The sequence below is a fragment of the Lipophrys pholis genome (assembly GCF_963383615.2).
Source record: "Lipophrys pholis genome assembly, chromosome: 15".
NCBI classification, from domain to species: Eukaryota; Metazoa; Chordata; class Actinopteri; order Blenniiformes; family Blenniidae; genus Lipophrys; species Lipophrys pholis.
This window is the reverse complement of record NC_137642.1, coordinates 13,848,437-13,866,086: the sequence shown is the minus strand read 5'-3', so window position 1 is coordinate 13,866,086 and position 17,650 is coordinate 13,848,437. Positions and strand designations below refer to the sequence as shown.

Here is a 17,650-nt window from a genome sequence, read left to right as displayed (position 1 = left end):
AAATGACTTGCTTTTCTTTCCAAAACAAGTGACGGCATCAACAAAATGTTCTCCCAGTTCTCTTCTGTCCAGGTCCTGCCTCATTTCCCAGTGGTGAGGGTGTGTTACAGACTGACAGATATTAAAATCCCACGCCATCCCAACTCCTCCTCGCCATGCACGTGAAGTTAGGTCACAGTCATTCCTAACCGGGTGGATTTATGTACAAACACTGACATTTTTGATCGAGCTCTTTTATTTTGTTTCACAGATCCATGTGTGCTTTCCAACATATTACATTGTGAGAGTACAAGTTCCTTTTTTCTTTCATTCACACCCGAGAGGGCGTTGGCAAATCTTTGCCATCAAAGGTCTGCTGGCAGCTGCAGACTGGCAAACAAGAGGTTTGAATGAAGTGCTGACAAAGCACCGCTGGGCTTTGCTTTCATTTACCTCGTGTCACTACAAGCCAGGGAGGCTCTGTTTGACTGTAAACTTTAACTGCTCTCTACCATGACTCGCCATTTGTCCAAGGCCAGGCCGATCTCTCTCTCTCTATGACACCTTCCAAGTAATCTAGCCTTATATGAGACACGCAAAAGAAACTATAGACTTAGTTCTCAAAATGTCTGGAAAATAAAGATTTGCAACTTCAGGATAAATGCCTTTCTTATATATATTTATCTCTATACATGTATAAGACATTATACAGTACAACATTGTGATTTTACCGAGTGGATATTCACATTAAACCCTTTTTCTTTTTTGTCCCCCATACATATCATGACATGAACTCAGACTGCCGTGCTTCAGAGTGCACAGCGACACTCGCTTTGGTGATTATAACGGCTACCGTTTGAGTGACTACGCAGAGACGGACTGACATCATTTCACAAGCTCCGACTTGTCCGTCCCTCTCCATCAAGGTAAACATAGGTAATCAGTGCTTCCAGGCAGACGTCTTTTCTTTTTCTCTTCACTCCCGCAGGATAGATTTCTTTTTTCCCAAAAAAAAAAAAAAATGGAGGAATGTAGCACGTCTTTGTTTTTCATCAACATTTAGTGCCCTTCTTCACACAAGGTTGCTATATTTGCACATGTCAGAAGGGACATTACACTGGAGGTAAGCATACAAAAACCTCGTGGGAGAAATAATCTCAAATTTGATCGAAAAAAAAAAAGTTGAATCGCAAAACAGTGCCCACATGTTGTAAAGCCTGCAATCAAACCATCGTTCACTCTGCTCACCTACTTTGACAGACAAGCAGTAAGAATGCAGTTTCATGTTCTCACTCTCACGCAAATTAAGCAAAAAGAACAAAAAAAACTAAAACACCAACAACGATTAACAGGGTTTGGTCTTCAAGTTTTGAATCAGTGAGTATTATCAACTTCAACTGTTTCTATTCCTCCGCCCCTTTTAGGGGGATTTTTGGAAACGTAAGTTTCCCCCCCCCACTGCGTTGACCCGAAAGGTCGAGTAGAAACTCCCGGTACAGTTTCAAAAAGCAGTTTTAGCAACTTGTTTTACATTTTAATTGGTGCGCTGATGAAAAATCGGGGGAAAATAAAGCGATGCTTCGTCAGTCAAACATGTTTACATCTCCAAACAGTTCCTTTGTATTGCCACAGCCTGACAGGGGAGGACCTCTGAGGCTCAAGCAGCGAGCGCGTGGTCCGGTGACAGTGTTGGTACCAAGGCGCTGCTGGGAGGCTCCCCAGTAAAGATCGTCTCCCAAGGTGCCCTTTGTGATGCCAAACAGAGCCCAGTTGAGAGAGCAGCTCTAGCGACCTTTGTTCTTTTTGGCATTTCCCTGAAGAAAAACAAACACACAATGAGATCAGTTGTAGAAAACATTTCAAACCAACCAATTCTGCCATGAAACCGAAGGTTCGGCGTTGCGTTCAGGTGCAGTAAGTTCAAAGAGCTCGATTCAACGTTCTGCTTCCAAGCCCTGAAAACATGCCGAGGCTGGTTGTTGGCCTTGAAGAGAGAATCACCACCTTGAGATCACAAACATGTTCAGTCCTGCACTTTCCCCCCCCCCCAACACGCAGCCATCTGTGTGTGTGTGTGTGTGTGTGTGTGTGTGTGTGTGTGTGTGTGTGTGTGTGTGCAGGCATTAACACATGCGCCTGAAAACAGGCCCCTCTCTCCCCTTTACTGCAGCTCCAGTTTAACGACTTCTTCAGATGGCTGCAGCAGGTGCTTTTCCCATCAAACACGGCAGCAACCCCAACACGGCCGATGACCTCCAGCTTCGCCTCATAACTGACAAAAACTTTACTATGTCACATTTCACTGCCAACTGCACACACTGTCTGGATTAGTACCGCCCCCTTTGTCCTGGGTTGGTACAGTTGAGACAAACTTCAGCAAATTTTTTATTTTTTTTTTTTAAAAAGAAACATTTGACAAATGTTGAGGTTTTTTTTTTACCTTCACACCCAGCTTGAGTGTGTCGATCTCTTCTCTCTGCTTGCTCAAAGTCTCATTCATGCTACAGAGATGGTCGCTCATCATGCTCAGCTGGTCTTCATAGCTCCTCTTGGTCGTCGCCAGCTCGTCCTACGTAAAAGAGACCAGTTACGATCTGAAGGTGTGCCACGGCGGGACGGAATCGAACATATTCACTTGACATGTGACAGAGTATAATGCAATACATGCTAAACAATATGGACAGCAGCGGCCTCTGTCAACGAGGCGAAACTTTACCTGCAGGCGTGTGATGTTTTTATTAGCTTGTTTGACCTCTTCACTCAGAGTCTCCCGGGATTTCTCCGCAATGGTTAGTCTCTTGGCCAAGGCTCGACACTATAAAAGGGGAGAGACGAGAGTAAACCACCGCGGTCTCCTGTGTTAAATATACTTGAGAAATCTAATTTCAAATCTACAATGAAAGCAGACATGCCTTTGACTAATGAAGGAAGAGCGTGAGTTAAATGCAACGTAGAAAAAAATGTTCTAGTTGAAAGACCGAATGAAGATCAAGTACGTCTCTCTTACGACACAAACTGAAGGTGACCGACACGGCAGTTAGTCGCAATGTGACCTGATGTCAGTCTCTACATTCAGAATAAGTCTTTAACATCAGAATAAAATGTTTTAACTAAACACACAATACAATGATCTGCAATACTCATGAATCCACTTTTTATTGCCACTAGACACAAATGTGGTGTCGAAAGTGAGACATTAAGTCATTTCATGAAATATTAGGTATATTTAGTATCTTTTAGTAGTAATAGATTTCTAAATAGTTGGGACAAGGCCATGTTTATCATTGTGCAGCATTGGGAGAAGACTGTCCTTTCAGTCTTATCTGACGGTGCTCGAGAGTTTTAGTTCTATAATGTGAGCAATGTGATGGTGAAGCCAGCTGAACACAGACTCCACTGTGAAGTCATTTTCTTTGTGGTGGATGCTGCGTGTGATTTACAGTTCTGCTGCTGGAATATGCGAGGTCTTCCTTTTAATGAAGGAAGGTCATCAGCATGAAAGCCCAGTTTTCTCTCGGCTGCTCTTGTTCCTTTTCAGATGTGCACACTAATTGGTAGCAAAATGCTCCTCCATTATATGTATTAGCACCGCTTCATTTTCTAGCCCGCCGTCTTATTTAAGATGTTTCAAAAATCCTTCATTCACATGTCACACGCTGTCCCAACTGTTTTGGGAAAACTGGGGTGCGCTGGGTTCCAGTGTCTCAGGAAACACTGAGAAAACACAGAAGAGTTGAGTTTCCATATCTCCTTTCAGACGACACACAGCGCTAGAGGGGCAGTGTGTTCTGAAAAGGTCTTTTTTTTTTTTGCCTGAAGAAGCAGATACAAAGATAAACACTCCAGAAAGGGCTTCACCTCAGAGTGAAAGTGCACAGCTTTGCTGTCTGAAATTTGTAACTGGGTGGTGAGCTCGCCGACTCTGGCCATGTAGTGAGTCTTTATCAGCTGCTCCCTGGACTCCTCGTCTCCCACCTGCGGATGCAGACACAACATCCGAGTTAGATATCATCTGTTGTCCTTGTAGGAAACGATGCCATCATTGAAACTCCATTCATTTTGTATTCCACAAACACGTGCACGCTTACTCACATGTTCCATCGAAGGCGTCGTGCACAACATGCCAACCTGGCGACAACAGACAAACATGTCGGAGGTTAAATAAAGTCTGAAAGATTGTCGTGGAGCACAGAGGAGCGTCTGCAGCAACGAGCTCACCATAGAAGACAAAACACAAATGCAAGTAAAAGCAACAGCGGCTGGATTGTGACTGCACGGTGAACTCTGCACTGCCTTGCATAAACAGTGTTCTTCAAATCTGCCAAATCAGCACACTGGGAGTCTGAGTTTCATTAAGCAAAAAGTTGCTAAGCGTGGGAGCCGCAAGAAAAGGAACGCTAATACTCCCTTTGTTAGGGCAAATCAGACACCGGTGCCGTGGGCTTAAAAACTTCCTCTGTGAGCAGAGAGCAGCAGCAGCGACTGTACCAGGCTGGTGCACAGCGTCGTCTCTTTCCCCGCGGCTTTCAGGTCCGTCTCCACTTCCTCCTGGCTTTGTGTGAGCGAGCTCACTGCAGATGCTTGTACGTTTGGACTTCCCTCTAGAGTTGCTGCGAGCTGAGCTTCCAGGTCCGCAATGCGCTGGTTTTCCTTCTCCAGCCGCACCTTCCCCAGCTGAGCCTCCAGGAGCCAGTGCTCCTTCTCCTGCTCCAGGCGAGCGATCTTCTCCTGGCTCTGCTGCACCTGCAGGAGGAGAGCGCGGGGCCGTGAGCCACGGGCAGAGAGGCCTTACGAAAGGCTGGGGTAAGGCGCTGGGCAAATAGTGTTTCAACAGAAATCTAAATGCCTGAAGAGTTTGCAGGGATACAGTTGAAAACACATTTTGCATCCTTACACAAGTCAATACAGTCGACTGATCAAAACCATTTTGAAAACGATGGAACAGACACTCTGAGCTGAACTCTATTTTGAGCTGCTTACGCTGCCGTTTCTAAAAATATGAGAAGCTCGAATGACAAATTTTTCCTGAGGACATTATTTACAAGAAAACCCTCAATTCCTCAACTCTGTCCCGTATAAGAGTGTCTGCCTGCAATGCACTACACATCACACTGTCATTTAAACCCTGACAAATCTGGAGTCTTTGTGCTGTACCCCTCAGCCTCTTCTTGTGTTAGACTGAACCATTGATCCAAAACTCACAATTGGATGTGGAATCATTTACAATTTTATCGCTCTATTATTACTTTTATGGCAGCCAACCCTGCCTGGCATGATCACTCATTCATAAATGCGCAGTGCCTGGCTGTAGCTCTCGTCTTGAAGTTACAATATGAGACATTTAAATCCCAGTGTGAGATGTTTTATTTGTATGTGCTGAATCAGCGTAGCACCGTGTCCGCAGTCACAGCGTCAGCATTTTAACCGCGGCTAGTTAGTAGTTATGTGTTTTCTGAGAACTTATGAGTGTTAGATCTGACTGCAGGCAGCGAGCGTTGAGGGTAGTAAACAAGGTGATCGGTTTCCCCACATGGCAGCGACTTCGCATTCTTTTTAACCTTCGTCGTTCGGCTGCTCCCTCCAGGGGGATCATCTGTTCAGATCCCACCCGAGCACTTCTCCACATCACGTGTGACCAAACCATCTCAACCTGGCCTCTCCAGCTTTAGGAAATGCGCGTCCATTCAAAGAGTTCAATCTTAAAAAAGTATGACTTCAGATTGGAGTTAATGTTATTGAGTGTTGAGCTCGATTTTTTCCTCCACACCAAACAGGCGAGGAGTCGGTCTGAGTCGTCACACACTCAGCCATACTAATTAAAGAACTATAATGATAGCCACACAAACTGAAATATTGCCGTTGCTGAACTTAATGATCACCTGCTAAGAGCTTCTGCATCGCTGCTTAAACAATCATCACAACAGGATCATTGACAGTTTCCAGGGGATTGGAGTGCTGCTGCTGCTGCTGCTGCTGCTGCTGCTGCTGCTGCTGCTGCTGCTGCTGCTGCTGCTGCTGCTGCTGCTGCTGCTGCTGCTGCTGCTGCTGCTGCTGCTGCTGCCGCCACCATTATTGGATCAACAACACTTAATAGCACAATCTTGGGACGGAAAGTTGACTCACACCGTCGTCACAGTACTGCACTTGCTTGACGCTTGAATTTGCTTCAGTAAATGAACACGGTTATGAACAGATCCATTTTTCAAATACTTACGTCTTCTCATACACAATAACAAACAATCTAATAACTGAATGAAACTACAATTCCAGAAGACACTAAACAAACTGGAAGCTGCACCCAGACATTGCGCTCGTCCTCCACTGGCATCAACTCGAGCTACACACTTCCTGCCTCGTCCAACTATTGATCTTTACTTGAGGAAATGTTGCTCCTAAAGGCCTTTTTGAGTTCACATTCATATATTTGGCACCGGCGCCGGACAGCATGCCAACATCCAACACACCACAAGCCTTTTGTCAGTCCCGCTGTTCGATTAAAAATTCCATTTCAAGATGGCCTCTCATTGTCCGCAGTACAACAGCTGTCTGTGTCGCGTCCACACTGTGAGTATTGTCTCTTTACAACGCTCCCGTCAGACCAGCAGGATTAACTCCACTGCTGAGGTCGGCCAATGTTTGACCTTCCATTTCAGCTGGTGTGTTTATAGATTTTTTTTTTTGTCAGTGTATCTACAGCAAGAAATATCTTGAAGATGACGCCATGACTGCTGTTTACACGGTGTTTCATTTAGGAATAGTCTTATTTAGAATTCTTGCACAACATACTTTTAAATAATGACCGGTGAAATGTTTGAAAGCGTTACCTGCTGCGTGAGCCCCTCTCTGCTCTCGGTGGAGCTGGTAAGTATCCGGCGGTTAGACAGGGCTTCTCTGTATGGAACGGACTGCGGCCTAACCTGAACGGACCAAAAGAAATAAAAAGGAGAGAGAAGTCATCCATTATTAACAGTAGACAACAAAATGTATGAAAATGAGAAAGGATTTTATTCATGTTGCACAATTTATATTAAAGGTCTTTATAAAACATGAAGGCTGCGTAAAAAAATAAATAAAAGAAAGAGTAAAATTGAAGTCAATAGACAAAATGAAATCGTAAACTATATCAGCAAAAGCAAATAAAAAGAAAGCACGATTTGGAGAGAGATAAAACTACTTAAACAGCTGAATTATTCACACAGGCTTCTGACTAGTCTTTGTGATCTCAATAGACTTACTATTTAAAAGTTTATGGGCCTCAAATTGAAAGTAATTGCCTTCCAGTGTCACAGACTTAATAACACAACAAACCTTTTTGATAGCGGCGATATAGGCGGAAGCTTTCTTTTTGTTGGTGAGCATACTCTCTGCCTGCAGCGGATTGAGGACGACTGTGCTCCCTCTTGGACAGTAGCCCGATGATGTGAAGAAGTCCAAGTTGTTGCTGAAGAACGTGGCAATCTGCAACAAGTTACCGGGACATTACCATTCATGTTGTGCAGTTCCTTCGGCAGAGGAAACCCAATTAATGTCTACGTTGCTCGGTGCGAACGCTCGGCATTCTGCTTAGCCTCAAATTAATGAGTGTTTTAGAGCAGAGAGCAGAAAGATGATTCCACCACAACGTGTCCAGGATGATAAACGTCGGAGCAATTAAGCTTTTGCCGGCTCTCAAAGTACACGTCCGGAGTCTTCGCGTTACTCCGAGCATCAACCCGTCGGACGGCAAGACACACCTCAGCCAAACGTTCACTTAATTCACAAAGAGGAGTCGTTTATCTCTTCACTGGGACCGGGGAGCAGCTGTACAAACTCAGATTTGGATGGTATCTTTCAACATTTAACAAATGCACACCTGAGTCCCGCCGATCAGTGTTATCACATTAGTGTGATCCAGTTGCAGTAAAAACTCACAAACACATGCAATCAAGCTTTAAAGCTGGCAAATATCACAGGCAGCTTACACATTGAATACAAGCGTGACTGCTGCCTGCCCCCTGTTGGCCATACCTTGCCAGTGCTGCTGGTCAAAGAGCCCAAAGATCCCAGCAGGCATTCGGTGGTGGTGGAGAGCTTCTGAGTGACAGTCGGCAGCTCCTGCTCAATGCTCGCCTTCTGGTTGTAATGCTTTGACATCTCTGGATGGAAAAAGAGCAAAGAAAAGGTCCATTTTCACAAGTATCGTTTAAGTTCACCAGGCTAGATAAAACAGGTAATTAAATGCTAAAATAGGGGTATTTCTGGTCCTACCATTAAATAACGGAAGTTTAAACAATGATTTTGTAGGCGTTAAATACTCATGACAACTGTTCATCTACATTTGTTCCAAGACAAATTTTACCACCAAAAACTAGTCTGGTGTGCAAAAATGTCCAATAATCACCGAACATAAATATTTGGTACTGCAATATGACAATATGACACTAAAGCCTTTGGGTACTGACTCATCCAATGTGTGCTGTTTTTGTTTTGGTTGAGAAAACAGCTAATCAGGGTTTTATGAATGGATCATGTTTTGTGTGTTTCAACGAGCCAACTGCGCTGCTCACCTTTAATGGCGTCGTGAAGACTGTGCAGGCCTGCAGCCAGCTGGGTGAAGACAGCCGAGGTGCTGCTCTGTGGCATGGCGTCCTGCCGAACACCTGAGACACGTCACACACACACAATTGTTAAGCCTATTAACACTCAATCTTTTTTCTGATAGACCACAAACATGTAACGCTAATTAAAATCACTGGAAGACGTGTGAGAAAGTGCATTTAGCGGAAAGACCTGAAACGTCGATTTAACCTACTCGGTAAGGCCAAAATTTGAATGTAACTCTGCAGTTTCTCGAACACAGATGTTACTCTCTTCATGTCGCTCTTCAGCTCCTGGTTTTTCACAGTAAGGGCAGTCGTACAAAGAGGGGCCTCACTCTCTTCTTCCAGGCTGAAAAGAGAAGATAAGCCATCAGCAAAGCCTGCTCCGCTGCACTACTCCGCTTACCACAAAAATCACACAAAAGCACTGACCTTTTCAGCTGGTAGGGAAGAATCTTTAGCAGAAAGCTGGTGTATGAGGAGAAATGATCAGCAAAGCTCTTCAGCTTGACCACAGTTTCCTTCAATTCAACAACACACTCGATTAATGACTGGCTCAATTACAAAAAACAAAATACTTTGGTCCCAAACTCACCAGTACTGTGACAGTGTCCTCTGTGATGCTTTGGTATAGTTGCAGAAAGCTGTCCTCCAGGGGGCGCACATAAGCTGCATTCTCATGCAGATATTGTGAAAACTAAGACAAGAGAAGAACTTGAGTCCAAGTTGTTCAATAAATCTCGTCCTTATCTAAACAATCCTCATCTTGATGCCTCATAAAATAGATTCCACAGCTGTCAAACTACATTCCTTCCCCACCTTCTGGTTGAGAGGCGAGATTGGCTCAATGGAGGAGTCCAGAGGGTAGATGTGCACTCTCTGCTCTGTGTAGGAGTGGAAGTTCAACAGGGCTGCTACCAGATCTTGGATAAAGCTCAGGGCCTGGCCTGCCACGTCCCGTGCCTTAAGCTGAATTAACAGAAAGACAACACAACGATTTTAAATACTGAGTGAATTGGCTTAAAGCACAGGGGTGTCAAACATGTGACCTGCAGGCAAGCACGCCATGGGCTGCAGATTGTTCACCTTGAAAAGCAAAAGGTCTTTTACCAACAGACATGATCTTTCAGATTGTTTGACAGACTTGGAGAGTCATAAGCTGTGTTCACACCCTTCAGGTTCATGCAGCCTGAATCTCATTTTTCTGCCCATAATTAACTCAAGTCAAATCTTTTCTTAAACATGCCTGAAAAGCAAAATACTGATTCCTCCAATCAGATCCAAAAGTATGCTTTTTGACGTAATGACATTGAAATTCAAATTACAAGCAGACATGGTTTTTGGATTTCTCTGTATTTTGCAACAGGAGGCCTTGTTAAAAACAGAATGTTAGATTTGGACTTAATGTTGGAAAAAAAAGCTACTTGTTTGTGTTTTATCAACCAATATATAAAAACATAGAATTGTTGCTATTGAATCACGCTGACATTGTATTGTCCTGGAATTCTTGAGATCAAATAGGTTTGCACAATGAGTTTAACTCCCCTGATAACCAAGTATGTGCTCTGCTACTACGACATCTGTGAAATAACTAGACAAACACAAACAAAAACAAAATTGAAACACGCCTCGGGGGAAGCAAACGTTCTAAGGTGCAACCGCTTCTGTGCTCTTCCTCACCTGATGCCTCCTGTTGTGTGACGGCACATTCAGGCTGTTGTATTCAGTGAATTCTGCAAAGATGATGAAAGAAAATAAACACAGGTGAACATCGGTCTGTACAGTTGAAGTCGTTTACCCTCCTGCGGAGCAACATTACACCTCGGTGTAATGTTACACATTTCCCTCCGGAGAATCACAAGTTACAGTATCAGTGACGGAGGTACGATTGCTCCGAAATAATGCCAGGTACTCACTGGTGTCATTGAAGGGCACTTTCTCCAGGATAACACTGCTGCTTTGTTTCACCTGCCTGTTCAGCTCAGACTGGCTACGCTTCAACTGCTGCTGACTGCATGGAGAGACCAAACAAGTCTTTAATGTTTACAATATACACTTTCATAGGTAACACACAGTAATATCATATCATTTTGATTGAGACTAAAACCGTAACATGCAGACATTGTGTAATGCTGGTTCCCACCCTTCAAAGTGGTTCCTGAGTCTGCAGAATGCCATGTTCACTGCATCAATACATTCTCAAATTGGATAGAAAGAACTGTAAAATTTAGGAGAGGAGTTGCTTATTTGCTGACAAGAAATATCTCGAAAAAGCAAAGGTTTGGAGGATGATGGGGGATCTTTTAATGATTCATAAAGTTTTGCTGATGTTTAATTTGTAATGGGGTATCGAGTTGCAATCACAGCTCCTATCCACAGAGACTAACCCAGAATACTTAATGCAGTAACCATGGCAACTCGTCAGGTAAAGCATTATTTTTGAGCAGATTCTGGCAAAACTCTGTGAACATCATTTTCTGGGGGATTGTTTGTATTATTCCTTTTGTGTCTACATTTAAACTTTAAAGAGTTAAAGTTAGAAAGACAACCCTTTGGCTTGGATCATCCAGGAATAAGTCAACATCAGGCTCGACAAAAACCTTTTTAATGACACATTGGGTTGGGGATAGTTTGTCGGAGCAAGAAGACATTGATAGCGTGCAGTGGGAGGCTCATCGGCTCTAAAGAAGACTGGGATATGGTTTCTAATGAAATAACATACTTCTGTGTTCAGGTTTCACCAATTCTATGATGCTGTATGTGCATGCACTGCTTGCAAAAAACCAAAAAAATATCATTATTGACTAACGTACCACTCTTCTGTTCGCATTCGACATTCTTTTGCTTCCCTCTCCAGAGTTTGTGCTTTCACCTAGGGAAAAATGGAGTATCCGTTGACTTCAATGGACATAATAAAAAAGAAAATAAAACAACCTAGTATTTACTTCATAATTCGTCTGGATAGTCTCACCTCTAAACGTGCTTTGTCACTCTGCAGCCGCTCGATTGTTTCCATGTACTTTGTGGTGAATCCGTCCACAACAGCCCGATGCTGCTTGGCGTCCGCCTCCAGCTCGTCCAGTCGCGCCTTCAGCTCAGCCTCCTGCCTCCTGTGCTGCTCATCAGCTTCATAAAACTATTGAGTACCCAGAAGAAGCCATTACATACACAGTCCTCACAGTAGTTTAGCAGTTCAGGCAGTGTATGCAAAAGTATGGCATTTGATTAGTATGAACATTAAAAAAAAAAAAAAAAAACATCTGCCTACTTGTATATGAAGTCGCTCATTCTCTTCAATTTTTTTCTGCAGATCCTCATCAAAAACACTCTGGGTCTGTAGGCCGTGCTGGGAAGGAGAGTCTCCTTTGGTCTAGGTTTTACAAAGAGTAAAGTGCACAATTACTAAAGTTATAAACGGAGCAAATTCGATCAGTCTTCAAAACTAATATCATTGCTTTGCAAGATCAACTTCACATGGTTATTAAAAAAAAAAAATAATTGAAAAAGAACACATTCACGATCCAGTTTCTTCTATCCAAACGTGTGGCAACACCCTTCTGTCCCTCCCGCCCATGATCACCTTCCCCTTTTTGCCTCTGGCTTCACTCGCCGCCAGCTCTTCTTGTAGGAGCTCCACCCGCTTTGCCAGCTGTTGGTTCCTGAAGCTGAGACTGTCCATCTCCTGCTCTTGCTTCCTCAGGCTCTGGTCTCTCTGCTTAAGTTGCTCCTGAGACACAACAAAACATAACAGTGGTTAACTAAACACACACCAAAAAAGTAAACAAAAAACAACAAAGTCAAGCTCGAGTTAATCAGTTGATGTACATAACTAATGTAACTAAGGGTAAAACTATATGATTATATATTCAATTGGGTTTGTTTTGCTAACATATGAAACAGGATACTCGGCGACATACAGTTTGACTCTCAAGCTATGTGTATGTATGTGAATATAGCAGGATTTATTTTCTGGCTATTCTTAAAGAGTGTCACTGCAGATAAATGTACAGTATGTTGCTGCAATTCCACGTGATACTTTACCTTTAGTGAGGCAGAGTTGGCCTGTTCATCTACAACCCCTTTCTTTAGCACTTGGTTCTGAGCACGGAGCTGCAAAAGACATGCAAAGTATTACCATGCGATATATCAACATACGTGTGTGTGTCAGTGAGTTAACGCCTTGGACTTGTGTTTAGGTAGTAAAAGCCTGACTAAGGACAGTGGTTGCTAACAGAAACTTGTATTCCCAACACATGTGCTCATATGAACTTGTATTGGACGCTTCATCTGCTGTTGAATGTACTCCAATTTCGTTTAAAATTTATCAGAAAATCGCCAAGGAGGCAGGGATATATGGAAGCATATAAACACCATCTTAGGGTATTTTATACAATGCAATCGTCTGCAAAGTGCACAACTTGCACATTATAGAGTAACGTCAGTAAAATTTTGCCAGGCTGATTTCAGATCCTTTACTAAATCATCTGACCGCCTTTTGATTTTATACATGTTAATATCAATCTTGTGTAGACAAGTATCCAAAATAAGACTTATGAGACACACCACGTTTATGTTAAGTGCATTTGAGCTCAGATTCTGTGAAAGTCGTAAACATAATATTATTAGTTTGGAGGAAAACTTATGGTCACACACCCATTAAAAGTTTTTCTGTATTAGTCTCTGTCCAATGGAGGGCGAGCACATTTGTGGTCATTACTGGCATGAAAAGGAAGTTCTCAATAAGAATCACGTATGCAGGATGTTTTGTCAATTTGAACATAACTTGGTCTTAATGCAGTAAAACAGCAGCCGCTATATTTTCATTACATTCAGCATTGTACAGTCGGATCTCCAACTATCCAAAACAATAAAGCTGAAAAGACTGGCAGCATGTATGGAAACTACTTAGTCAGCAACACTTCCTGTTGCAGGACATAATGTTTGGCTGAAGGGGAGATTTGAAGAGGAAGCAGCCAACAGTCCCCCGTGATGTCAGCTGACATAGACACAAAGGGTATGAGTAACTACAAATGCAGGCATAGGCAAGAATTACTTTCAATTAAATGACAAATTCACCTTCAGAAAGGATTATGAACCTGGAAAACAGCATTAAGTCTCGACAATAAGGGGGAAATACAAGGTTGATAGCACATTTGTTTATGTCTAAGTTTAACTAAGTGCTGAAGAATAGATAAACTAACAATCACTAACAATACCTCGAATTACATTAACTTAATCATTCAGAATTTAGTTTAGTTCAACGCAATAACTTTGATTTAAGATGGGATAAGCTACAACAGACTTCTTTTTAAGCTTAAGCCTCCTTTTAAAAAAAAAAAAAAAAAAAAAAGAAGCAGCAACGTTGTCAATGAAAGCTAAATCACAGCATGGCAACTACTCCCACAAAATGAAAATCTGATATTATATAGTTAGATCAGTGTAGGTGTAAATGTGAATAAATAGTCAATTAGCTGCATACTCATAGTAAAGCCCAGATCACTGTGTGTTTTCATTGACAGGTTGTCTGCAGGACATATTAAAAAAAACGACTTTGAGTATCTTACATGAGTCGTCACAAGTGCTTAAAGTGAAATTACTATTGAAATGGGAGGCGCGGTGAGGCTAACGCTAACATAGCAACAGTGACAAACAACTTTATCCACACGGAGTATAAACAGACGGTATTTTTACCTTTGAATACTCCTGCGCCAGCTTGCTATATTTCGCCTGGAGGTCTGTAACGTTTGCCATGGTGGCCGAAAACGTTTTCCCAGTCGATAAGTGTTGATGCTAAACGATACAGTTAGCGAGCTCGGAGGCTGAGCTACTCAAAGCCCGCACCGCACGCTGTCAAGCCGGCTGAAATGTCCTCGGTGGTCGCGGTGAGCTGGATGTAGCTCGGCTAACCCTGCTTGTCTCTTCCGCTATCACTGATAACCAGTCCAAAGCGACTCGTTAATAGCGGAAACTAAACTCGGACACATTGTGACAGAGAGACGACCATGAGTCCTGAATACAAAAATTGAATAAAAGAACAGGGCAGCGGTCATCTGACGTTATTCCGAATGACAATGATGTTTTCTTTAAGTTAGCACTGTTAGCATTAGCCCACTGACGGGCCAGCAGCTAATTTGCTAAGTAGCAAAACAGATCCGAGCGGAACGTGCGGGTCGGTCTCATCTGACAGCTGCACCTTCACTTCCGGTGTCTGGACAGCTGCTGCTAAGATGGTGAAGCGGCTAAACACGCCGATACATCACAGATAATGTTTTCATTTTGGAGCCGACACGCAAATTTGCACCTAAATGAGAACAGACAAGGTCAGATGTCAGAGTTCAGACTGAAGAGAGATGGAGAGCCGGTGAGCAGGGCGCCGTCTACTGTCGGACTCCACAGAGCCAGGCTCAATGGATGGATGGATGCAGTATTTTAATTATTGTTTTAGTCAGTCCCAATATAAGTCCATGTAAACACTTTGAAAGTCCCAACTCTACTTTTATGTTTTTGCGAGTCTTTGAGCAGAATTTTTTTATCAGTTGCCTGATACATTTTTTACAATCCGAATGTAATTGCATGTTTTATAAACCTTTAATACACCTTCAATTGTAGGTGCATTCGGCATAACGTGATGCTGATTTAATGTGTCAGGTGTGTTCATGGTCGAGACAATGAGGTTTCTTGATTAGTTTGATTGAAAGTGTGCACTGACAACATGTATCTCCTTCACAATAATTTTCTTTCAGTGTAATTGTCAGAGGTGCAACCACCGATTTGGTCTGTGCAATCATTTGGTTTAATTCACCTGATCATGGGGATGGATATTGTTTTCATGTAACTGCTTTAAAAAAGAAGAATTCCCTTTCTTCTCCTTCACATCAAGAGACCTGCAGGTAAATTAGGACATTTCACTTCTAAATTATTTACTGCTGTGTTTTATTGTTGTATTGGCCGTGATGAATAAAAATAAGGTCAAAAATAACAGCTGTGTCGACGCGCAGGCCGAGATAGTCTCCGCGACTTCCCTTTAAAACGCACATGACCTCATTTAGACTGGAAGTGAAATGACATGTTGCTAATGCATCCATCACGGCACAAATCCTCCACGATTAATTTAACCTAATCCATAATAATCTCTTCAGAATTTCCCCGCACAACTATCACGTTTTCTTACTCCCCTCTGCTGTCATCTCACCAGTCCCGGCCTGCAAATGTATACAGGCAAAACACAAACTCTCTCACACCACAGCCAGTGGCTCTGGCATTGTCTGGTTGCCTGGCAACTGTCGGCGTGGCGTGGTTGCTAGGGCCGTGTGGGAGGGGGGGAGGTGATGCTGCTCTGATTTCCAGCTGAATTGAGGCAGTCAGTAGGGAGAAGCCCCCCTCTTCCAGCCGACACACAGGACTCTATTGAACAATAGAGCTGTGCCAGTGGGCCTGAGGCTAGTCAGACAAGCCCTTGTTCAGGGTCACTCTGTGTTCATCCCTCAGTCCTCCATGACTAATTAACTTACAGCGAAGAGTGTCGTTAGCACATTTGATGATGCATCCATCACCGGCACAGCCCGAGAATTTACATTAACGTGAGGTGCTTTTCTGGCCGCCTGCCATGCCGGTGGATTTAGAAACAACAAGCAGAGGGGAAAGAAAGGGAAAGTGTGTTGGAGCCGCCACACGTAGTGCTGAGCACAGCTTGTGCAGTCAAAACAGAGCTGAACTGCAGGACTTGGTGCAAAATATTTGCCAGCTGTAACGTGGTTGTGTGAAAACTGAGAAGCCTAAACCACCACTGGCTAGAATGCACATCGTGTGGCCTTCACAGCAGGTGGCAATGTTGATCCAGAATTTTCCAGATGTAAGATAATATGAAAGTGATGGTATTTTAAGGCTGTGATAAAGCAGTGTTAAAAACTCAGATGCTCCAAAAAAAAAAAAAAAAGTATGCACACAGTGATAACAAGAACAGGTTTTTATTAATATTTTGTAATACCATATATAATGCAATTGCATATCTTTGGCGAAAATAAATCTTATAAACATTTTATCAACAGAGGTTAGCATACAAAAACAAAAAGGTGTGTCGGTTCAATAGACATGGCAGACAACTGACACAAACTGATACTGGGTTGGCAGCTTTGTCGAACGCTTATCACACCCCTGGGAAACTGCAACAGAATCACATATTCAATTTTTAATAATAGCTGTTGAGCGATGGACCAACTGGGCTTTGAGTTTGTGTACGTCCGGGGACCCCACAAGGTTTTCTGTAGCTCATCCACAGATCAGCTCGCTCTGACTCAGTGTCACTTTGAGACCAACATATCTTTTCTTCTGCAACTGCTACAGAAATAATGAGATTATTCGTCTACTAGTCCGTCTAGAATTTCTCTGCAGTTATTCCTATAGTCACATGTCTGAAACTACACAGCAGCATCCCGGGCACTCGGTTCTGTCTGATCCAGTTTACAGTGACTCAAAACATTTCAACATCCCATAACACTACCTGGAAGCATGAGTGGCAGTCTTCTTTTTATTGATTCTATTCTTGGATGAGGCTTAGAGCTAGTCTTCAATCTGTGACCACTTCAGGTCATCACAGCTAAACATAAACCATACATGTGACACATGTAAAAAAACAAAAGAGTAAATCAGCTTCTACGGTACACGGGGGGGGGGGGATGACTTGCTTTTCTAAACCCCAGGTGTACAATGGTTTTGGCAACAAAAAGGTTTCAGGATCAATGTTAAAATCATTGTCGTCTATCCAGCCTCACAAAAAGCAAAACAAAAAATTAACAAAACCTGGCAGTCATTGTTAAAAAGGAAAAAAAACACCCGCTCTAAAGACAGACATTGGCAAAATACTTAATCACTGTAACAAGAAATGGGGGGGAAAAAAAAAAATAGTATTGCTGTAAAACAAACAAGAAAGAACTAAATACTTGAGAGGAGTTCACAGAATGAGGAAAGAAAAAAAAAAATGTGCCCAGTCATTTGTTTCAAACGACCGGTGTTTGATAGAGTATGCATTCAAAAAATCCCATAAATTAAAGTCATAAATAAGGTGATGATTAATGAACAATAATTTGTTCTTA

General features: G+C 42.8%; 1 protein-coding gene across 2 annotated transcripts; it reads right to left on the bottom strand.

Moving 5' to 3' along the window:
- Positions 1–221: 221 nt before the first annotated feature.
- ppp1r21 (protein phosphatase 1, regulatory subunit 21) lies at positions 222–14,906 on the bottom strand. Of its 2 annotated transcripts, XM_080481879.1 has the most exons (22): positions 14,250–14,906; positions 12,600–12,668; positions 12,139–12,285; positions 11,827–11,928; positions 11,530–11,694; positions 11,372–11,430; positions 10,475–10,569; positions 10,239–10,291; positions 9,378–9,527; positions 9,154–9,255; positions 8,991–9,079; positions 8,771–8,907; positions 8,526–8,618; positions 7,987–8,114; positions 7,288–7,437; positions 6,804–6,896; positions 4,468–4,722; positions 4,072–4,107; positions 3,838–3,954; positions 2,696–2,794; positions 2,420–2,548; positions 222–1,793 (listed from the first exon to the last, which is right to left on the bottom strand). In XM_080481879.1, the coding sequence occupies exons 1-22, from the start codon at positions 14,307–14,309 to the stop codon at positions 1,764–1,766; spliced, it is 2,358 nt and encodes a 785-aa protein (XP_080338005.1). In that variant the 5' UTR covers positions 14,310–14,906; the 3' UTR covers positions 222–1,763. The 2 variants fall into 2 exon arrangements, with proteins under 2 accessions (XP_080338005.1, XP_080338006.1); XM_080481880.1 differs by lacking the exon at positions 4,468–4,722 and having other exon boundaries at positions 223–1,793; positions 14,250–14,893.
- Positions 14,907–17,650: the final 2,744 nt, after the last annotated feature.

Excerpts from the sequence above, each read along its gene's own strand:
- ppp1r21 (XM_080481879.1), bottom strand. The coding sequence starts at position 14,309 with ATGGCAAACGTTACAGACCTCCAGGCGAAATATAGCAAGCTGGCGCAG. Across the intron at positions 8,908-8,990 it reads CTTCCCTACCAGCTGAAAAG|CCTGGAAGAAGAGAGTGAGG; the intron begins GTCAGTGCTTTT and ends TTCTCTTTTCAG. Across the intron at positions 2,795-3,837 it reads CTGTGCACTTTCACTCTGAG|TGTCGAGCCTTGGCCAAGAG; the intron begins GTGAAGCCCTTT and ends CCCCTTTTATAG.